General features: G+C 40.7%; 1 protein-coding gene across 5 annotated transcripts in view; it reads right to left on the bottom strand.

Annotated features, from left to right (window-relative positions):
* FRMD4B (FERM domain containing 4B) overlaps positions 1–22,402 on the bottom strand; it is a 325,730-nt gene that overhangs the window by 66,430 nt on the left and 236,898 nt on the right. For all 5 annotated transcript variants that reach the window (XM_064593817.1, XM_064593813.1, XM_045861985.3 and 2 more), the window contains 2 exons: positions 4,440–4,496; positions 3,590–3,612 (listed from right to left, as the gene is read on the bottom strand). In XM_064593817.1, coding sequence (XP_064449887.1) covers positions 3,590–3,612; positions 4,440–4,496 — 80 coding nt within the window. The remainder of the gene's footprint in view (positions 1–3,589; positions 3,613–4,439; positions 4,497–22,402) is intronic.

Genomic DNA, 22,402 nt, shown 5'->3' with positions numbered 1-22,402 from the left:
TGTCTCAGGAAGATAACTGCGGTTCTGTGCAGGTGGCTGTGAGGAATGGCACCAGAAAAGATCTGGAAGCTCACTGGCTATGTGACATTGTTTCCCTGGGCCTGATTTTCCATCTGTTAATTTGTTCAACAGCAGTGATAATGGTGGGGATTGAGTGAAATCACGCATGGACTTTGAAAATAATGTCGTCGAAAGCACTCACACAAACTATACACACACAGCGCCGTGTTCGGGTTGTGTGGAGGGGAATGAGGGCTGAGAAAGCAAGCCTTCTGATGAAGGAGAGAGCTGACTAGACAGATGGAGGAGATGGGTGGGAGGGTGAAAGGGAAATCCTTGGAGGTAATTCAAGAGGAAAAGCTGATGTCATACAAGGGGAGTCCGGGAAGAGGAGTTGCTCTGGGGGCTGGGGTGCTGCTGGGTTCAGCTTTGGAAATGCTACATTTGAGAAAGAGGGAGATATTCATAAGGAGTGGGTGGACCAGAGCAGCCTTAAGAAGTAGGTGTTAATCATTGTTTTAATTGAGAAAGCCACATTGCCCAGGTCTTGGAAAGTATTCAGGGACATTTTTTGAGGCTTAAACCTCAGTGAGCCAACTCAGTGAAGTTCTAAAAGCCAACAGCTGCAGCCACCGGCCTGTAAGTCAACAGAAGATTGGGATTCAGAACGGCCACTGAGGTAATTCTTGATAGAAAACCAAGTTCCCAGGAAGGAGATGCCCTAGCCTATGGTTCTCGGCATCCTCAGTGCCTCAACTGGGGCTGACACATTTTAGGCATTCTGTGGGTGTTATTGGATAAAGCTATGAACTTTGTATAATTTTAACGTAGTGGTATCAAGAATGTGTAAACTCCATTTCAGGACTTTGTATTTTGCCTCTTTAAGGAACTTCCCTCTGCTTGTTTCCACCTGAGAAACATCACATAAGAAAACAATCACAGATTGCCACAATCCCAAATACACCATGGTGTTCATCACGGCATCATTTATAGATCAGCAAAAAATGAGAAACAATTCATATTTGAAACAACAGGGAGGTGGTAAGTCATTCCATTAATATGATGAAATAAGAAAGTGGAGACTAGGAACTGTTCTACGTGCTTTGCAAATATTAATTCATTTAATGCTCATAGCAATGCTATGGGGTGTATACCATTAAGATAAGTTCCATTCTACAGATGAGGAAGTTGAGGGCTTGGACAGTTTAAATAACCTGCTCAAGATTATACAGGTAATAAGTAGCAGACCTGGGATCTGAGCAAGGCTGTCTGGTTCGCGTGTCTTTGCTCTAACCATTATACTACATTGCCTCACGGTATCTTATTTTTCTTAAACTAGTTTTGTAACAAATTTTGGGGGGAAAATATATTTTCCCCATTCACAGGAGGAAGCAATCACATCACAGGGAGGGGGTGGGTGGTAGCAAGGAATCAAAATTCTGCCTCAGTGAGTCAACTCAGTGAAGGGTTCACAGTGACAAGAGTTCACAGTTCCTTATTCTTTCCTTCACCCCCATCAGTGAAAACTAATGCTTGCTGGCAAAACAACTGATAACTTACAGAGTCGTTCCCCGTCATTCATCTCCTCAAAACCACCCTGCCAAGTCACGATTTTCATGAATCCCAATTTACAGATGAGCAAGCTGAGGCCCAGAAGGGACAAACGGCTCACTTAGGGTCACCTTGCTAGTTTCTTGACACCCAGGCTCATGTTCCTTCTACAACTCAGTGAGGTTTAGACAATTTCAAAACAGTGTCCTCCATCTAATCAGCCTAGTAATCACTCAGGAAACCACCAGGCACAAGGCAAAGTTAAAGAAGAGGATTGGTTTGGGCTTGGCCAGACTAACTCAACAACCTTGAAGTCTTAGACAACCTCTGGACTACCCGAGGGCTGTCTCTTACGAGCCTTCAGTCATAGGCAAGAGATCTTCCCCAAGGAAGGTTTGTGGTATCAACCTTTCTCTTCTGTTCTTCCCCTTAATACACTATTCACCTTCTTCAGACCCACCTTAGTCCCAGTGGTCTCTTCAGAGGTTACCAAGAGACAGGGCAGGATGATGATAATGAGGAGGGCAATAATGATACTAGAATAATTGATAATAATAGTCAAAGTGTTCAGAGAGCTTGCCATGTGCCAGAAACTGCCCTGGGCAATGTTTGCAACATTTGATCTCCCACTCTACACCCATTAATCTAGGGGGTAGGTGCCATTTTCCTGATGAGGATATGAGGCTTAGAGAGTGTCCATTACATGGCTGGTGGAGAGGAAATGGGGAAGGAAGGGTTAGCAGTTCACAGACTGCAGAGGGTGCGCTTTCGGCCCTAAAGCCCTCATTTATAAATCGACTTCAGACTCACCCCCCCACATGATGACATTCCTCGCATATCTGATCTTCCTAGGAAATATGGCTCCTCTAAGAAATCCAAGAGCGGAGAACACAGCAGCATGATGTCAAGGATCTAGAAACTCATTTACCCTCCTCTTATCCCCACATTTTCTTTTAATTAAAAAATAATGGTGTTCATAGGTTTTCCTGATATATTTACATATATCAGGAAAATATATTTTTAAATATACTTTTCCTTTCCCTCAAAGCCTATTTCCTAACTTAAACACAAATTTTTAAAAAGTAACACAGCACAAAACAAAGCTAATGAATGTGGTGAGCGGATCGTGGTGTGTTACGTGGACTCCTCAGTCATTTTACCAAACTGGATGGGCAGGTGAGAGGATCTGGAGTTTCTGAGGTGAAGTAGTATGCCCTGACTGGACGTCTTCAGGCATGGAAGGCATTATTCGGTTATCAGTCTGTTAAGGGGCATACTATTCAAAACCTTGGCTGGGAATGAGTACTAGGTCGTCTGTAAATAATCTACGGATAAAGTTTACTAGGAGTGGAACATTAACATGGTAGAGGTGAGGCTTTCGATGGGTCACTGGCCTGTGGGCTGCTTCTAATTGGAGGCCTTGCCTCCACCTTTAACCATTTTGATTTCTCCGACTCCCAACTACTGCATTAAAAGGGGCAGAAAGGAGCAGGTAGGGCATGAACATAAACACTCTGATGAGGTGGCCAGTTAGGCAGTTAGAACAAGTAAGTGTCCCAGGGGCAACAATACCACTGGTAGGTCAAGTGTCTGAAGGGGGAGGCCCCTGCAAGGCAGCTGCAAAAAGCAAGCCCCCATTAATCCCTTAACTAAGCAGCTGATGGAGTTTATCTTTTTGTGCATATGTTATAACTCCTCCAACACAGGATTATTTATAAATTTTAAAAAAGTCAGCACGGCTACCAAAGCTTTTTAGGGATTTCTTCATCTTGCTAGCAGAAAACAGAAAATAGAACTCTGGAGGACTTCTGTTTACAATTCACTGTCACTCTGGCTTGAAAAATTCTAAGAAAGCTTCCTTGCTGGATTCATTCACAAAAAGAATGGGTCCCTATTTGAAGAGGGAAGAGATCTCAGTCTCCCGCCTTGAGATCTACTTTCTTTTGAGTTTGCATCCATTGTTATTCAAAGTAACGGCATTCAGCTAGGGTTCTGCTAGGGTTATTTTGCATAGTAATATCAGAAAAGGAACCATTACCTGGTATAATCCCCTTTGGCTTCCTGAAATAAAAAACAAAGATAGATGATCAATATGTATTTATGTTAACTAAGCAAATGAATTTCACTCTTGGTCACGTTTCCCTCTTAAAGTGCCTGAGTTTTGTTTTGAAGAGTGTCCACGAGGAACACTTTCTCTAGGGCCACGGAGAAGAATGTGGCATTGGTGAGAACACATTAGTATCCATGAAATACTTCGTATTCTTTTTTTTTTAATTATTCTTAACAGAAGAGACAAATACATCTGAAAAAGCACAGATGATTATGTCTTCTTTTAGGTCTCTAAGAGCATGTGATAAATGCTTGTCTATTCGAGCAGCACTTTCTAGTCTGGACACAGACCTTTTAAGCCGGACATAGGTAAATCAACGCGTGCTACTTGTTTTCTCTTTTTAAACCAGCACAGAACACGCTTGGTTTTTCAGCTACTAGCGTCTTTAAGCATTAAGGGGCTCTTGCCCTCGACCTCAAGAAAAAGGAATACAAAAGTTACTTAATTTAAATGAAAATTACAGCTCTTGTAACAGTTGCTGCTTCCCAAATTCAACTGTTGCAGAACTCCTTTCCAGAAGTACGGTCTAAATTCTCTTCCCCCAGAGCAGTCTAAATTTCATTTTCCTTTGCGACATACAATACCACCCTAAAGCTCATGCAAATTACGCTAAAACAGAAAAACGGTGGCTCGCTCACGTTTTTCACTGGCGAACAACCAGCTGGCTTAAAAAATCTATCAGCCACCGGCCCACGCGAGAAAGTTTCAGAGTTGCAGGCGGTTCACAAAAACCAACAAACAAAAAGGCGCAGGCAAGAGGCAGTTGGTCGCTTCTTACCTGTAACACAAGCGCTGCTAACTTGAAGATGGTTTCGCTGTCCGCTTCGATTTGCCCCTGTCGGGGGGGAAAAGCAAAGCGTCACTGGACACAGGCTGCCCCAGGTTGTAGCAAATGGCTGTGGAGTCGGGGAAGCTGTCACGGCTTGGCACCTCCAGTTTACAATCAAACGCAGATCATACCATTGCAGGGGAAAGGGAGGGGGGCGTGGAGGGGCGCATCCAGGGTTCAGGGGAAGCCACAATGTGTGTGTGTGTGTGTGTGTGTGCGCGCACACTTTAATTAGCTGTGGGGAATTTTGTTTAGAGAGCAGTATTCTGGAAGAAACACAAATGACTCTGGAGGCTGAAAATTCAGAGAACTTCCCAATGAATAATTTTTACCCCTACAGGTTCATTTTTAAGCTCTGAAGATTTTCTTAGATTTGTTCGTTCTGTGTTTTCCTGATTTTTTCCCCCCCTGGGTCACCACATGGTTTTTTTTTTTTTGTATACACACAATGCAACTGTTATTAAAAATGTAAATTCACTTCGACATCAGTGACACATTGTTGAATTAATATTTATACAGTTAGAGACAAAATGTAAAGCCTTAAGAATCAGTTACAGCAAATACTTAGAGAAGACCAAAATTCTGTTCCAAGCCTTAAGAATCAGTTACAGCAAATACTTAGAGAAGACCAAAATTCTGTTCCATTTGACTGAAATCTGATGAACTCTGATTTATCATTTTACCCATTATTTTATTTTTTTCATCCTTTAAGATCTCCCCCCACCCCCAAAAATAAGAATTCTGGGCCTTGGAAAACAGGAATGCTTTTTCAGTGCCTTGGTAGGGATGTGTAAGTGTGTGTGGAGGGAATATTGCCTCTAGCAATGGTATTCACATATGCCTTCATTTATTTTGTTAAATATGATCATATACGTTAATATCATTACTGCATCATATAATGTAGTACCACAATGAATGGTATAGCGGGATCTTCATTTTAAAAAAATTTGCAGGGCGCCTGGGTGGCTCAGTTGGTTAAGCGACTGCCTTCGGCTCAGGTCATGATCCTGGAGTCCCGGGATCGAGTCCCGCATTGGGCTCCCTGCTCGGCGGGGAGCCTGCTTCTGCCTCTGACCCTCCCCCCTCTCATGTGCTCTCTCTCTCTCATTCTCTCTGTCTCAAATAAATAAATAAAATCTTAAAAAAAAAAATTTGCAGAAAAAATTTGTTGGGTGATACGCTACCTTGTAAGCATTAATGCACACTAAAACAATTCCATATAACCTTGCTTACGTGTTGTATAATTAGTACTTGAAAGTGCAGAGTCTTTGAGACTATCGAACTCATGAGCCTAGAAATTGCCCTGAATTCTTTATTTCTGCCTTTTACCTGTTGAATTTGGGCTGAAGAGCTTTTCTAGTTGTACCAGGACATCAATGGTGAGTAATTAAGTAGTTTTAAAGTAAAGGCGAACTAGGTAGGTTCACAGAAGCAGTGAGCTCGCTGAAGATTTCTGAAAGGATTATGCTTTTCTCTCACATTTCCAGGTGATTTGGATTTGGGGTTCTCAAAAATAAAACAAACTAATAACAATAATTCTTCTAAAAGCCACAAAAATAAAATAAACCAAAAATCCAGGGCATTACAACGCCAGCTGTGATAATTATGTTTCCCTTATGTCACAAAATGAAAACAAATGAATTTCATCCTGCGACATCTAAGTTTCCCTTCCAAAACCTGAGGCAACGGATCTGCTCCAAACTTTTTTGCTCTAAAAGCTGACAGGCCCAGAGCCTTGGAATTCAAAGCTTGCTTCTAATCTCTAGAAACAGATTATAAAATCAAAGAGAAGCCAGGTTGATTGCCCTCTGTCTTTCAGGCAAGAGACAGTGGTTTTCTAATCTGGTGAAAGATGATGAAACATTTAATCCAACAGGTGAGATGGGTGTTGATCAAGACAAAGTTTTACAACGGTTATATTCCTTATGCTCAAAGGAAAACAACAACAACAACTCAGGCAGAGGGAGGGGGTCACAGGGGGAGGAACACTCAAAAACATCTTTGAGTTCGAAATTGCACCCAAAATTAAAGTCCAGTTTGTCTTAAAATCTTACAAAAGAGAAAAAAAATGGGTTGTTTCGGATATTAGCAGAACAAAAGCTAAATAAAATATATTGAAAATGACTGCCAACTCTTCTGACCCCCCATGACCCTCTTTGCCTCAGCAGAACCTTAGGTGAGTCATCCAAACAATATTTGAGACACCAACTTTTCAATTCAGTAAATGGAAGTTCAGCAGATAAAAAGGCCTCAGACAGAAACCCTTAAGGATGCTGCCAAATAATTCTCTACCTTAGAAGGGTCATTAAATATTAAAAATGCCGAAATGAGAGCTGAAGCATGAAAAGTACCAGGCTCAGACAGCTCCAGAAGAGTGGGGAGGCAAATATGCAACTCACCTGTGGGTTGTTTTTTTTTTTTTTTTCCACCTATGCAAGTTGCCACAACACAATTCTGGTGGAGGAGGGTGATGGTGGGCTGGAGGGGTGGGGCCTACCGAACTCTGGTTCCAGGGAGACAGGAGAAGCCATGGTTTGGCCAAGCCTTACATTCTTTTATATACCTCAGCCCCTACCTCACCTTCCTCCTATCCACTGTTTTGGAAATCCAAGGCAACGTATTTTGAATTCTAATACTGATTGCCAAGGTTACCTGACTTGTGCAGGGAGCTCACAAAACTGGATCAAGCAAAAATAATACTATTTGCCTCGTTCTCAGCCATTTCACATGGTGAAATTCAATTAAGACATATACAGAATTCCGGAATTTCATGCCTGAAGTACAAAAGTTCTTTAGAAATTGATGTCTGTCCTAGGATAGAAGATTTCTTTTACTTATAACCATGGCAACGCAGGTAACCTTATAGGGACTGGGCAAGCTAACACTTGAGAGAGGGATCTCCTCAGAGAGAGGTAATGGGATCCTTCGTAGGTTTCCATGACTGTCAGGGATAAACAAAGAGGAGCAGAGAAGTGAGTCAGATGATGTGGCTGAATACACAAGGGTAATATGAACCCGTATCAGGTCTTGGTGCTCTACCCTCATGGCTAATTTAGCTGCTTTACAGATTCAGTCCCTAGGTCACTAGGTTCAGTCTCCGCATCGGACGTCGTATTTTTGTCCTTGGCTTGTTAGCTCAGTTGACCAAAACATCTTGCTAATGAGGTAAACCCTAGGTTTTGATTCACAAGTAGAAGAGAATAAAAGAAAGTTTTAGAATCTGAAAGGGAATTTAGTGAAAAAATTACTCATATTATTTTAGAGATGATGGCACTGAGCATCAGGGACATGACGTGTATTACCCAACCCCACAGCCGACCATGACTCTGGGCTTCTTGTCTAGTGCTCTTTCCATTCTGCCATGCACTAGTTAATTTTCTGACTCCGGTGTCAATCTGTCACCAGGAATCTTCCAAAGGCATGTTTTTGATAAAAACTGGAATCAGAGAAGACTGAAAAATGATTCCAAATGCTCCCTTTCCTGTTGATGGGATGGTAAGTTATCATCAAATATAAAAACTTAGAATGGGAAAATTATTTCTGAAGACCCATCTGCTTTTTCTGTATTGATGCAGTACTTCACGGAAACTTATTCTGCACAACCATGGACATGAATCACTTGCTCACAAATACTTAAGATTTGGAACTACTTGACAAACTGCTGGGGGAAGTCAGTTTGTTTCCAAGTGTATCACTAATTATCTAGCTGTTCTAGGGTTAAGTCTATTAAAAGAGGTAGCTTGTAGAACACCAACAAATAAATGTATAGGGCGCCTGGGTGGCTTAGTTGGTTAAGCGACTGCCTTCGGCTCAGGTCATGATCCTGGAGTCCCTGGGTCGAGTCCCGCATCGGGCTCCCTGCTCAGCAGGGAGTCTGCTTCTCCCTCTGACCCTCCTCCCTCTCATGTTCTCTGTCTCTCATTCTCTCTCTCACAAATAAATAAATAAAATCTAAAAAAAAAAAAAACACAACAAAAAAAACCAAATAAATGTATAAGAAATGAGAGGAAAACAAAATTATCATTTACAGTCATCATAGTACTAGTTATCCAGGCAATAGTTTTCAATAAATAAAAACTATTGCATAAAAGTTTGGTGAGAAACAGGACGGGATATTTATATAATCACAAAGTATCTCTCTATGGGGAAATTTAATGATAAGGGGGAAAATGCTAGCTTTTCAATGGAGAAATCTGACAGTACAATCTTTTTTTTTTTTTTTAAGAGTTATTTATTTTAGAAAGAGAGAGAAAGAGAGAGCCCATGTGCAGGGGAGAGGGGCAGAGGGAGAATGAAACCCAAGCAGACTCTGTGCCGAGCCCAGTGCAGGGCTCAGTCCCATGACCCTGAGATCATGACCTGAGCCAAAACCAAGAGCCGGTTACTCAACCAACTGCCCCACCCAGGTGCTCCAGACAGATACATTCTTAATCAAGTGATCAGATATCACCAATAACTGGACAGACTGGCATCGTGTGCCTCCTGATAGTATTTATTGAGAAGGACACAACTTCACTTATATACATGGCTGTGTTGGTAAATGTATATGTTTCCCAACCAGAACTTGGAGGAGGGGGGGTGATCCCTCATTTGTAGCATCTGTTGATATCCATGGTGCAAATACTCCCACCATAGCTGATTTCAAACTACCAATATGACCTCACAGAACACGTTGCTGGGATGTGATGTGAGAATTGGCTCTCACCACTGGTACCAGCTGGTTCCAGTACACCACTGGGTAGTATCTCTGCCAAAAAATACACCACTAGATCTAATCGTGAGGCAGCCTGAGACAAACCCAGATGGAGGGTCATTCTATTAAAATATCTGGCCCATACTCTTCAAAAATATCAATAGGATGAATGCCGAAGAAAGGTTGAAGAACCGTGTCGAAGAAAAGGAGACTAAGCAGTCACAACAACTAAATGCAGTCTGTCATCCTGTATCAAGAGAAGTTGTTACAAAGGGCATTATTGGTACAACTGAACGGTACCTTATGCAACCAGTAAAGGTTCAGTGTTAAATGTTCTAAATGTGATTACTGTGACATGGTTATATAAGGGATGTCTTTGATCTCAGGCGCGATACGATGAATTATTTCAGGATAAACAGTGTAACTTACTCTTAAATGATTCAGAAAAAATTGCACATCTGCAGGCAAGGGAAGGGAATGTGAATGTGGCAAAATGTTAATGACCAGTGAATTTGGTTCGAAGGACATACCCCATTTTTTGTGCTATTCTTAAAACTCTTCCGTAAATTTGAAATAATTTCAAAATAAGAAGTTTGTAAAAAGCTGACATATTTTCTCAGCATGCTGGATATCTATTTGTCTTGACTGCTTAGTACCCGTCCCCCTTTCTGGGCAGAAGATCCCATTCTTTTCGGAGCTGCTTCTTTCCCTACTGGCTTGTGTGCAAACACAATCATCGTTCTGTGACAAGCAACGGAAGCTGGTCCAAAGACAGTCTCAGGGATTTTCCAAATTAGAGCCGAGGGAAGAAAGCTCTCCCCCACTGTGTCTCAGGGCGAAGTTGGGCAGATGTGAACCAGAGAGAATCACTGCCCACAGACAGAGAGAAAGGGACTTCCCGACATTGGTAGTCAACTGCATCTACTGCTCAACCAGGCCAGACTTCGAAGTCTGGTTAAAACTCAAAAATTGGCAAGAACAGTGACTTGGATGCTGCTCAGATGCTCTCGCTTTGGTTTACCAGTAAGCCAGCAAACAAAGAGTGTAAAGAACAGATGTGATAAGCACACAAATGAGTGAATGGATGTAGCTCCCAGGAGACCTTTTAATTCCTTCTGTGGACACATCTACATGGAGGAGGAATCTGCCAGATCAGAGAATTCCAGAGATAGGGACTCACTGGTTTCATACCATTAGTCTGGTGGTGGTGGTGGTGCTGGCGGGGGCACATCAACACTTAAGAGCTACCCACTATCTTACAAGGCAGTTCTTGCTGGCCCATAGAAGCATCCTTCCCTGGGACACCTGGGTGGCTCAGTCGGTTAAGCGTCTGCCTTCAGCTCAGGTCATGATCTCATGGTCCTGGGATGGAGTCCCACACTGGGCTGCCTGCTCAGCAAGGAGCCTGCTTCTCCCTCTGCCTGCCACTCTCCCTGCTTGTGCTTCCTCTCTCTCTCCCTACTAAATAAAAATAAAATCTTAAAAAAAAAAAAAAAAGAAGCAGCATCCTTCCCTGTGCTAGTTCTGTCTTCTAGGGGTTATGGTGCCCCTAGGAGACCAGGCCATAACTACCACATCTGCACCCCCCCATTCCCCTTGTGTAAATGGACCAGTACTTTGTCCTTTTTTGTCCAAGCTAGTGGTGAGAGGTAATGTTTCTGGAGGATGGTCTCGATGATGTATATTTTCCATTTGTTCTTCTAGACAAGTTTTGCAACCTTGGCATAATTGACATTTTCAGTTAGTGTTTTTTTGTAGGAGCTGCCCTGTGCATTCTGGCCTCTATCCACTAGATTCCAGGAGCAGCTTCCCCGCCCACCCCAGTTGTGACCATCAAAATTGTCTCCACACATTTCCAAATGTCTTCTGCATGGCAAAGTTCCCCCAGTTGAGAACCATTGACCTAGATTCTCTCAGTTTTATTCCTGGATTAAGCTAGAAGCATCAGAAACTTACAAAACTGAACCATAAGGCTTGTCCCAAGGTAAAACTGCTTTTGTGTTTTGGCTTCTAGTGAGAAACTATATAGGAAGCAACCCTCAGAACCTCATTATCTTAGTAACTCCAGGTGTGTTGTGTTGGATATAGATAATTACATCATGTACTAGTCCTTCATGAGGACCCCTGGGAGAAGTTTCTGGTTTTTAAGACCAGTAGTGACTGCGCTTCTCTGAGCAGCTGCTTTGTTTTTGCCTTAATGACCGCTGTGAGTTATGCAAGTGATCATAACTCCCTCTTTGCTGTGGTTCTTAAGAGAAGTTGGGTTTCAAATTCAATGCTTTATATTAACCATGCTAAATGTTTTATACCAACCTTAACCTTGGCAGTATCTAATTATTTCTACTTTTATTTTCTCACAAGTAACTCTGATTTCATCACTGACTATATTTTAAAGTGCTTTTTTCTTTTTTATGGAGGTCCATACAGTAATATGCACAAATCTTAGTGCACAGCGTGGTGAATTTTGGCACGTGACTCGTGCAATCATTACCCAGATAAAGATATCAAACATTCTCACTAATTTTTCCATCTTAGGGAAATGTATGTATTTTTATATACCACATCAAATAAAATTATTTTTGCTAATTAGAAAACTATCAATACTGCAAAATTGTTGCAATTTGCAATTCTTTGATTACTAATCAATTTGAGTCTCTCCCTTGCAATTGCATATTATTTGCTATTGCCCATGTGTGAAGTGACCCTGTGTTCACTTACCTGTTTGAGAACTTATTTTTTGTTTGAGCTACCAATGTTAACCCTTTGTGTTGCCTACTGAGTAAAAACTGTATCCTTCAATCTATTCTCCCTCTCCCAGCCTATGAAGTCAGACAGGCCTGGGGCCCATCTCCCTCACTGGAAGAATCTTTGGGGTTTTGAGCAAGCTATTTTTCTGAAACTCAGTTCCTCATCTGCAAAATGGGGAATGATAATATTGAATTTAGTGGGCTGTTTAGAACATTAATGAAGGACAAATATAAAACATTTATCATAAAGCCTAGGCTCAAAGATTCTTTCATTGTATTCTCTCTGCACTATGCACCATGTTGCTTCTTACGTTGTTCCATATTACGACATCTATAGTAATCTACTTTGGTCTGGGACGCTGTTCAATTTTTGTGTTGTTCTGTAACATTTCATCAATGTTCCATTATAATATAGCTCAATATCTAAGTGCTTTAATTTTCCATAATAATCTTTAACATTCTCTTACACATATCTTTTTAAATTTAAAATAATCTTGTCAAGTTTAAAAAAGTATATATATATATAATAATTTGTCTTCCTCTTTGGAACCATGTATGTCTCTACTGAAGTGGATTTATTAAAAAAAAATAGCTTTATAGTGACCATAAGGTTTTATAATATACTGTAAAGATCACACACATCCAATGTTAGGGTTAATACTCAGTATTTTATATTTTCCTTTATAAAGGGGCCACCTTTTTCCTTATATTTCCTGGTTGTCATTATGTAAGATTATTATTTTTAGCGTATTTGACTACCATTAAATTTCTTCACCAAAGCTTATAATGCCAATAAGTTTTAGCTTATTTATTTCCATTTTGTAGGCACATAGTGAAATCGTCTTTAAGTAATATTTTGGTGTACTTCTTTGCAATATACTTGGTCCATCTGATCGCACTGCATGAAGTAGACATTTTACTTAACACATCAAAACTATATTCTTCTCATCACTGCTGGTGGATTATAACTTAGTTCTGGACCAACTTTTTGGCAAGGTCTACCAAACCTTAACACACATATGCACGATGGCCCAGCAATTCTGCTCTTAGGTAAACACCTGACAGACATGTTTACATATGTCCCCTAAATGATGGACATAGTGCTATTTGTCATAACTAAGTACTGCAAACTACCCAAATGCCCATCAATGAGCAAACGAACTTGGTATACTTAGACTATGGACTACTATTCAGCAATGAAAATGAACAAGTTAGCCTAAACTACGTACAATACGGATGAATCTCAGAAACATAATTTGAGCAAAAACAGGCCAAACGTTAAAGAGCATATATGGTATGACTCCAGTTATATGAAATATAAAGTCACCTAAAAGTAATAAATGCTATTAAAAGTCACGGGAGTGGGGGGGATTAATGACTGGAAGAGAACGTGTGAGGGGCTTCTCCGGTGGTACTATTCTGGTTACTTGATAGTGATGTTAGTTGCACAGATGTGTTCAATTTGTGAAAGTTTGTTGAGCTGCACACTTACATTACATGCACTTTTCTATATGTATATTATACTATAATATACGGCTGAGAAGCAAACAAACAGAACTCCTGATCTTCCCTAAAGCTTTTGTCATCTTACTTAGTGACAGTTCCATCTTTAGTTGCTTCCGTCCAAGGTCTCATGGCACCTTCGGGCATGGAGCTGAGCAGTGAGCACCTTGTATGAAGTATGTGGTGATCCTATTTGCACCTTCTAATACATTACACACCTTATCTATTTTCTTTATTGTTTTTCTTCCCACCATCACCCCTGTCTCATAGGTTAAGGGCACGAGTTTTTATCTACCTGGCCCTAGCTATATCTCTTGGACCTAGAACACTGCCTAGCACAGAGAGGATGTTCAATAATATCTGTAGAAGATCAACTAAAAGAGTAGTGAGGTAAAAAGTCGATGGAAGTATTTTTCTTTCCTTTTAGAAAAGGGAATGCTTCTTGTGTTTCTTGATTCACTATTCAGTTGATTTGCCTGGATTTTCAACTCAGAATGAGTTTCTGAACCATGAGAACACAGCCCAGGCTTCACCAGCTATGGGCACTGTAGCTAAGTCCTATGTGTCAAGGACTCAATACACAAACTCAAAACACCAAACACAAGTTGGTGTTAGATGTCAGAAAGTCTTTTGCTCTTCTGGCTTCACTTTCTAAAAACATAAAAGGAAAATAATAATACCTGTCTCACATGTTCCATGGAGTTTGAGGACAAAAAGAAAAACAAGATATAAAACGCTTTGAAAAAGGAAAAAGCATTACAAGGAAAGCCAATGAGTACAGGTGTTTCTGTGGGCGTGTATCGCAGTTTCAAAGACATAAGCATTATGACCAAAGTATCTGGGCAGACTGCTTCTCAGAAACTTGATCACAATGAAGATAGGAGCAAAGAGAAAGAGTAAGTTTTGCAGCATGTGAATTAGTGCTCGTCTGTGGGAGGATAATCAAAGGAATATACAGAAATGGAAATGAGAAAGAAGGGAAACTAGGCAGACCGCACTTTCCCGAGGATCAGCCCAGGTATGGTTCATGCAATGCATTTTATTTTTAGGTGGACAGGTGACACTTTTTTTTTTTTCTTGGGATGAACTTCCAACTAGTTTAAATACAAACCAGATCTTGATTTCTTTTTTTTTTTTTTTTTCAGATCTTGATTTCTAAATACCGTTCTCCACAGAAAGGAAAAATGGCTGATTCCAAGGCTACAGCAATAGGAGCATTTTGATCATCAAAATTAATGGCAGAATGGATGATAATACATTGATGGGGTGTCTGGGTGGCTCAGTCGGTTAAGTGTCTGCATTTGGTTCAGGTCATGATCCCAGAATCCTGGGATGGAGCCCCGCATCGGGCTCCCTGCTCAGTGGGGAGTCTGCTTCTCCCTCTCCCCGTTTGTGCTCTCTCTCTCTCTCTCGTGCACATGCACATGTGCTCGCTCACTCTCACTCTCCTCAAATAAATAAGTAAATCTTTTCAATACAAAATAAAACCCCGAGGTATACTGACATTGGCCAGCCTCCTTGCAAGATACACTGAGAACCCCCATCACTTATGCGGTATTCCTGCCACAAGGAAATTATGTTAGACTAGTGACTCACAAACTTTGGTGTGTAGCAGAATTGCTGGGACAAGAGCTAATGAAGAATACAGAGGCCCAGGCTGACTGAAGTAAGACAGGATGAAATAGGACAGGGTGTGGGTCTCGGCATTTTCACCAAGTTCCAAGATGATTCTGAGACATGTCCAACACGATACATGTTTTAAACCACTGAATTATACAAATCCATACGTCAGAAATGGAGAGACATTCTGCAAAGCAACTGGCCTATACCCTTCAAAAGTACCAGTGGAAGAAAAACTGAAGAAAGACCGGCCACCTGTTTCCAGTTATGGAGACTATAGAGGCACGATGATTAACTGCAATGTGTGATCTGGGATTGGACTCTGGATCAGAACAGGAAAAACCCCCAAAGCTATAAAGAACATTAATGAGACAATTAGAAAAACTTGAATAGGAACTGGATTTTAGATACACACAACTTGTGAAATAGGGTATTCATTGCACAAAACTCCAAACTCTACACAGGCGGAGATCTGTTTTCTGAGTTGTACACCCAGCATCTACATAGTGCCTACCACATCGTGGACAATCAAAAAATATTTTTAACGAATTAATCTATACTTAAGAAAAAAACACTAAATATTTCGAGGACAATGTCCTATCAGATAACGCTGCAAAAAATATCAGGACTATGAGTTTTTCTGCTTCCAACTCTCATTTTTATTCTCCGCTCCCCCACCCATTTTGAGATCTTGAGGCTCCGCTTTATTCTTCTTAAGCCCAGAAAGAATGAGATGGTCACATGGTAAGTACGAGAGACACTGGCTCCACCATTCTGCAGTATCTGAGTCCTTTTTATGAACTCTTGCACCAACACAGTTTCAAAGCAAGGGAGCGAATGTTTATGAGACTGCCCTGAAAATTAGGTGTGGTGATCTACAGCCAAATTGTTAGGCGATGCAAGAAAGGCAGGGAGCCTAAATAGGTCAGGCTCTGCTAATAAGCATGGAGGTTCCAAGACACCCGCATCTGATAAATACGAGGGGAGACAACTGCAGAACAGATGAATAACCGTCATTAAGTAAATACTTAGAACCAAGCTCTCAAAAAAAAAAAAAAAAAGAACCAAGCTCTCGACTTCTGTACTTACCCTTATGCATTATAAGATGACATACACAGCAGACTTTAATTACAGCATTCTAATTGCTTAAATGCACCCTGGCACCGATTTATGATTACAGTTTGAATTTGTAGTAGTGGGGAGTTCAGCTGAAAAACTAGTCATGTTTTTTTAAAAACAGTGCAAAGTGCTTGCAAGGTAATAAAAGATGAGTAGAGAGAGAAAAGGATGAATCAGGAGAAAGTTATGGTCATGATATTGAAATTAAGCCTTTGAATGAAGAAGCTCTGCTAAAGTCAGTATACTTTCTAGACTTTTTTTCTTTTTGCATGAGTAAATATGCAATGATACTTTTATTTTCAGGACTATTGTGCATCCATTTGATTGGGTTAGTTATTATTTTTTATTTTTTATTTTTTATTATTATTTACTATTTTTGCAATATATCATACCACGCTTAAAATATTTTCACCAACATTCTTCTTTTATGCCGTAATTGTGTTTTTTTAATGCTCAAGTACTTCTCATAAATGAAAACATCTTGTAACAGAATTTTGGAATAATACTGTCAATAACAACAACAAAAACAAGAAACACTGAAGTGCTAATTATCTATTCCAAGAGGTTGACATATATTAATTCACTGAATCCTCAGGACAGCCCTTTGAGGAGGTAACGTGGGGAGATTGAAGCTTAGGAAGACAACGAGATGGTTGCTCAAGGCCACCCAAACTGTGAGTGGTGGAGCCAGGATTCACAGTGAGGCAGTTGGGACCCCCTGTCCTCAGTGCCCCACCCCACCCCCCATGTCAGGCATTGGGCCATACTTTGGACAGTCTCTCCAAGGAGCGAGCAAACAATCTTGGTTGGTGGCCAGCACCTGTGAACTACTGCCTTTAGCTGAGAAGTCTATCACACTCTTACAGTATATATTACATGTGTAACTATTTGTGGCCAGTTCAACATGTTTAACTGAAACGGATATCTTAGTCTGTTTCCTAATGAATCCACATTGCAAAACATCACTATTAGGCCTACTTATGAAATGGGAATCTTCTATTTAATTTCTTTGTTTGAAAAATATAAAGATAGCCCTTCAAATCTCCTCCTACGGCCTCCTGAGCATGTGTAACAGTGAAGAAAGGCAAAATATATCTGGCTCTAGTATGGGTTAAACAAAGAGATGGCAGATAGCTGATAGGTAAAAAGATGGATATATAGAGAGAGATCTGGTATGGGTAAATTTGTTTTGGGAAGTTTCTTTGCCATATTCCTTCTGAAATCCAAGATGTGTGTCTTCAAGGATGTCAAGCTAAGCATTTTCAAAAGCAGGAAACAAAGAAATTTGATTTCTAGAATAAATTGAGAAAACATCTTACAGAGTCATTTCATTCATTCCTACATTTAAGATATTGTATTTTCAGCTGAATGGACCATCTCCCTCCTCCTGCCTCTGTCCAAGCATTGATCATACTATTTTAATGACTTTTTTGAGTCAAATTTAGCTGTAGTGCTCTTCTTATAGCTCATTTCTGAGATGATGTTTTACCAAAAGTATGAATGCTGAGTTTAAATGTTTTAAGATAATTCATGCTAAATGGCACCACTATGAAATGCATGCTTTTCAACTGCATTTTTAGTAGCTCTTCTCAACGCATTCAACAAATATTTGAGTGCCTATTTGTGCTGGCGATATATCAGTTAACAAAAAATTCATTCTTTGCAAATTTACCCTGGCTAGTGTCATCTGGAAGGCATTTTCCTTGTTATTTACTCTGTGATGAGGTTCTTTTACCTCTACGGACCTCAGTTCTTTCCACTGAGGACCAAATATCTTCCCCTCTACCATCTCAGGGAGGTGATAAAGGCAAATGAAATGACATGGCACATATAGCAAGTCCCCGAGGATTCAAACTGGCATGTGTTAGAAGCTATTATTATGAAAACTTGATTCTCACAAATGTACAAGGCAGCATATATCCAAATGCTCATGGTTTAAGATGCACATAATTTCAGTGTCAGGAAAACAGAGGGAAAACCACATGAAACAGGAAAAGGTGAAATATTTATTATAAAACTCGCAGTAGCCCTTTAAAATACGGTATTAGATTTCTTTGTTCCTCGTGGACTGGCTAGGCTTCAAACCAACTCTTGATGTTTAGTTTAGTGATTTCACTTGGTAAATGCTGATGGCTGGTTATTATGAGGAGGCATGCTCGTCTCTGTGTAGACAGAACTTACAGCCTGCAAAATTCAATTTCTGTTACTGATCCTTTAAATTATTTCAGCATCTTGAAAAGAGCTTGAGGATTAAAACACACACACACACACACACACATATATTCACTCTTCAAATCCCAAATGTTAAAATTGCCAGGTTAGCAGATATACTGAATATATTTCAGTTCTCAGTGACTACTCAAATTGTTGTTTGGTGAATTACATGCAGTGATTCTGGGACAAGAAGCAGGAATGTGATGCTGAAGTATTGGACTGGTTACAGAGGAGTATGCCTTATGTTCTGTTAGGTTAAATGGAGCTGAGACCATTTCTCTCTCTTAAGACATTATAAATAAGGGGGCACCTGGGTGGCCCAGTAGGTTAAGTATCTGCCTTCGGCTCAGGTCAGGATCCTGGGGTCCTGGGATCAAGTCCCATGTTGGGCTCCTTGCTCAGCAGGGTGTCTGCTTCTCCTGTCCCTCCCTTTGCTCGTGCTCTCTCTCTCTCTCAAATAAATAAATAAAATCTTAAAAAAAAAAAAAGACATTATAAATAGGGATAGCAGCAGGTCTCTCCATGCATGTGTACTTAAAAAAACATCTCTTTGCCATGACAGGGCAGCTAGACTAGTACTAAATTATCAAAATATCTTTCTAGGTTGTAGGGAATGTTTCCCTCTTTAAAAACAGTCATGCTTTGATTATTCAGGAGCTCATGTATTACCTTTGGGGAGGATTCATTTCTCCAATGTTTCTCCCATCCCTGTTTTTTTGTTGCTTCTATGGTAACTTTGGCTCTAGTAAGAAGGAAAAAGAAAAGTAAATGATATCCAGGGTAATATGGTTGAATGTGTGGGTGGGAGAAAATGCCAGAAGACTCAGCTAACATGAGGTTTTAGGATTAACTGGATTCCCTCTGCATATACTCTCAATGCTCCTCTGTCCCAGAGGCTATCAAAAGTTGATGACTTATTTCCTTGGAATTCCAAGAGAAGATGTTTGAATTGAAGAGCAGAGAAGTGTGTCCACCTATCCTTGTAACTGACTTTTACAGTGATTCTCCTGAATGTCTCCACAGGTACTTACAGTGAATATAGCAACAAAGGTTACAGTACATATCCTGAGACGCCCGTGCTTTACAAATCCGATCGTGGAATGTCCAAATTGTATTCCAGTAAGTTCAGTATATTAAATTTCAAGGTTATAAGTGTGGCATCAACGCAGGAAAATTGAATTTAGGAGCAGTAACTCCATCTTAAGTAGTGAAAACAAAATAAGATTGAAAGCTGAAAAAGTCTAATTTTATGGTTGTTACTCAGAACTGATTTTCGATTTAGCTTGATCTTTTCACAAGCCCATTTTGAAAGATTGATCAATGCAGTTGCTAGTGTAAACTCCATTTACTTTCCTCACTTGACCACTATTTACTGAGGGCCTCTAGCGTAGGCCAGGCTCTGTGCCAGCGATTGGGCCATAGCATGAACAAGGGCTGACCCGGTCCCAAGGACGTAGTCTGGTCTCTGGTCATGGGCGGCAGATACACGAACAAACAATTCGACACAATGGGAGGAGAGTTAGGAGAAGCATGTAAAGGCTATTTTGGAGCTCCTGTAGGATGCTGGCGATGGTGCATAAGGGGAGCATTGCTCCAGGGGCAGGGGCTGGAGCTGATTTCTGGAGGACGAGCGGAATATTTGCCAGAGGGAAAGGAAGGGAGGGAGAAAGGCAGCCAGCAGGGAATCAAGAACATAAAAGAGAAAAAGACATTCAGCAGGCTAAGTATATTAAAAAAGGCAAAGGCCGGGATGGTCAGGGAACGAGGAGTTATTTCAGTTTGACCACAGGGTGAGTGTGGGAAGAGGCTCCAGTACTAAATCCAGAGCTTGTGTGTCCTAAGGGCCTGATACGGAATGGCAGTAGTAAGAAGAGCAAAACTGCCAACAGCAAAACAGCGTTCCAGACCCTGTTCTATATGCTTTGCATATGTTAACCTACCCACTGAGGCAGGTACTACTCCTGCCCCTGTTTTAACAGTTAAACCGAGGCTTAAAAATATAAGTACCGTGCCCAGGTGAAAGCCAAGGCTGTGTTTTTGAGCCAAGGGTGCCTGGTTGCAGAGTCACCGTGTTCCACAGCCCCTGTAGGCAGCGGGCGGGGGTGGGGGGCAGTGGAGACTGGCCAGGTGCAGAGTCTTGTCGAGTTCACTTCCTAAAATGCCTCAACCGGGCTCTCCAGTTGTTCATTCTTTAATCATTCACTCATTCACTTATTCGTCTGTTTAACAACCTTTTACTTAAGAAGGTTCTAGAGGTTCTGACATAAAGAAAATCTGGCCCCTATCCTCCATGTGTGAGTTTATATTTAATGAAATAAAAATGTGTAATGGCAAGGTATCCCTGTACTCCTTCCCCATGCTGCACGCTTACTCTCCAAACATAAGAACATAAAGAAGAGAGGGAGAAAAGTGGGCCAGATAAGATTAAAGCAGCCTCAACATACATAAAAAGTTGAAAATCTAACAAAATGTAAAATGTAGGCAGCAAGTGATCTCAACCAAGAAAAATCTATGCTCAAAGGAAAGAAATATGGCAAGATAATACAATTAATGACCCAGTATTAGGCATATGAATCAATCCCCCCCTTTTTTTTTTCCTGTATTTTCTAAATTTTCTACAACGGCCAAGTATTACTTTTACAATTGGGAAAAAAACCACCACTCTACCCATTGTCTTTAAGAGTAGACCTTTTGCTTTTCTAGATAAAGCAATTAGGAATCTTCAACTTCCATCAGCTTTGCCCAGTGAGAAAGGTGACTGGGCGTTTTTCTAATGGAGGGAAAGTTATAAGCAAAATGTTTTTATTCTCTTCACACAGCTTTAAAGAGGTAAAGTTCAGTGACTACGCTGATTGCTTTTTTTTTTTTTAAAGACTTATTTATTTATTTGAGAGAGCGAGAATGAGAGAGAGAGTACATGAGTGGGGGAGGGTCAGAGGGAGAAGCAGGCTCCCCGCTGAGCAGGGAGCCCTGATGTGGGACTCGATCCCGGGACTCTGGGATCATGACCTGAGCCGAAGGCAGTCGCTTAACCGACTGAGCCACCCAGGCGCCCTACGCTGATTGCTTTTGTCTTTACTTTTTTTAATTTAAAATAATTCAAGCTTCTTGTTAAAAAAAATTATAAAAGCATGTCTTAGGGAACAAAAGTTCCACAACTTCACTCCCAGAGGTAATAGAAATTTAGGCTATGCCATACTTTCTTCTTATTTTTCCCTATGTATAAACTCCAGTTTACATGCATAAAATTAAATAATAAAGTTAACAACAACCACAGTATATTTACTGTTCTGTAACTCGATTCTTTTTAAACGTGACAAGGTAGTTTGGACATACTTCCACGTCAGTCGAGCAGAGCAGGGCTGCCCTCCTCTTTGATGGCCACACAGGAGCCTATCACATGTATGAGTTGTCCTTGATTTAACTAAGCCCTGTTGAAGTGCATTTTGGCAGTTTCCAGTTTCCTACTATTAGAAACAATGATTTAAGATCTTTTTATATTTATCTTTTCATATTTCAGTAACATCTTCCATGGGATTGTTCCTAAAATTGGTGGACAACTGGGTGAAAAGACATGTTCTTGCTTTTAATGGACATGGCCAGACTGCCCTCGAAAGCCACGTGGGCTTTGAAAAGAGCTTGGGTGTCTCCAGGTTCACACACTTAAATGCAAATGGCATTCAGATTCTAAGACCATTATGCAATACGCTCTATCACTCTAAGTGGGGTAAGAGCGTGTTTTAGGGATGCTGGGCTGAGGCTCTCGCCAAGTCTACTAATGAAAGGGCACATATAATAAGGTCTCAGTCAAGAAATGGGGCTAGAGGGAGGATAAGAATAAACATGATTGGATAGTCTTGCAATAACTAATTTTTAATAGGATCACTAATGTTTGGCTCTTTTGTGTTTCTACATTATTCGAGGTACAAAGAGATGAGAGCTTTTGAGAAAAGAAAAGGGAACATAGTGAAATCTGTTAGGGCATTCCTGAGCCAATGTCTGCTCCTTTTTGGTAT

This window comes from Mirounga angustirostris, unplaced genomic scaffold (assembly GCF_029215605.1).
Source record: "Mirounga angustirostris isolate CCGP_5_RB_7025 unplaced genomic scaffold, mMirAng1.0.hap1 SCAF_1, whole genome shotgun sequence".
NCBI lineage: Eukaryota > Metazoa > Chordata > Mammalia > Carnivora > Phocidae > Mirounga > Mirounga angustirostris.
Note: the sequence above shows the minus strand (reverse complement) of the source record. Positions and strands in the feature narration are given on the sequence as shown.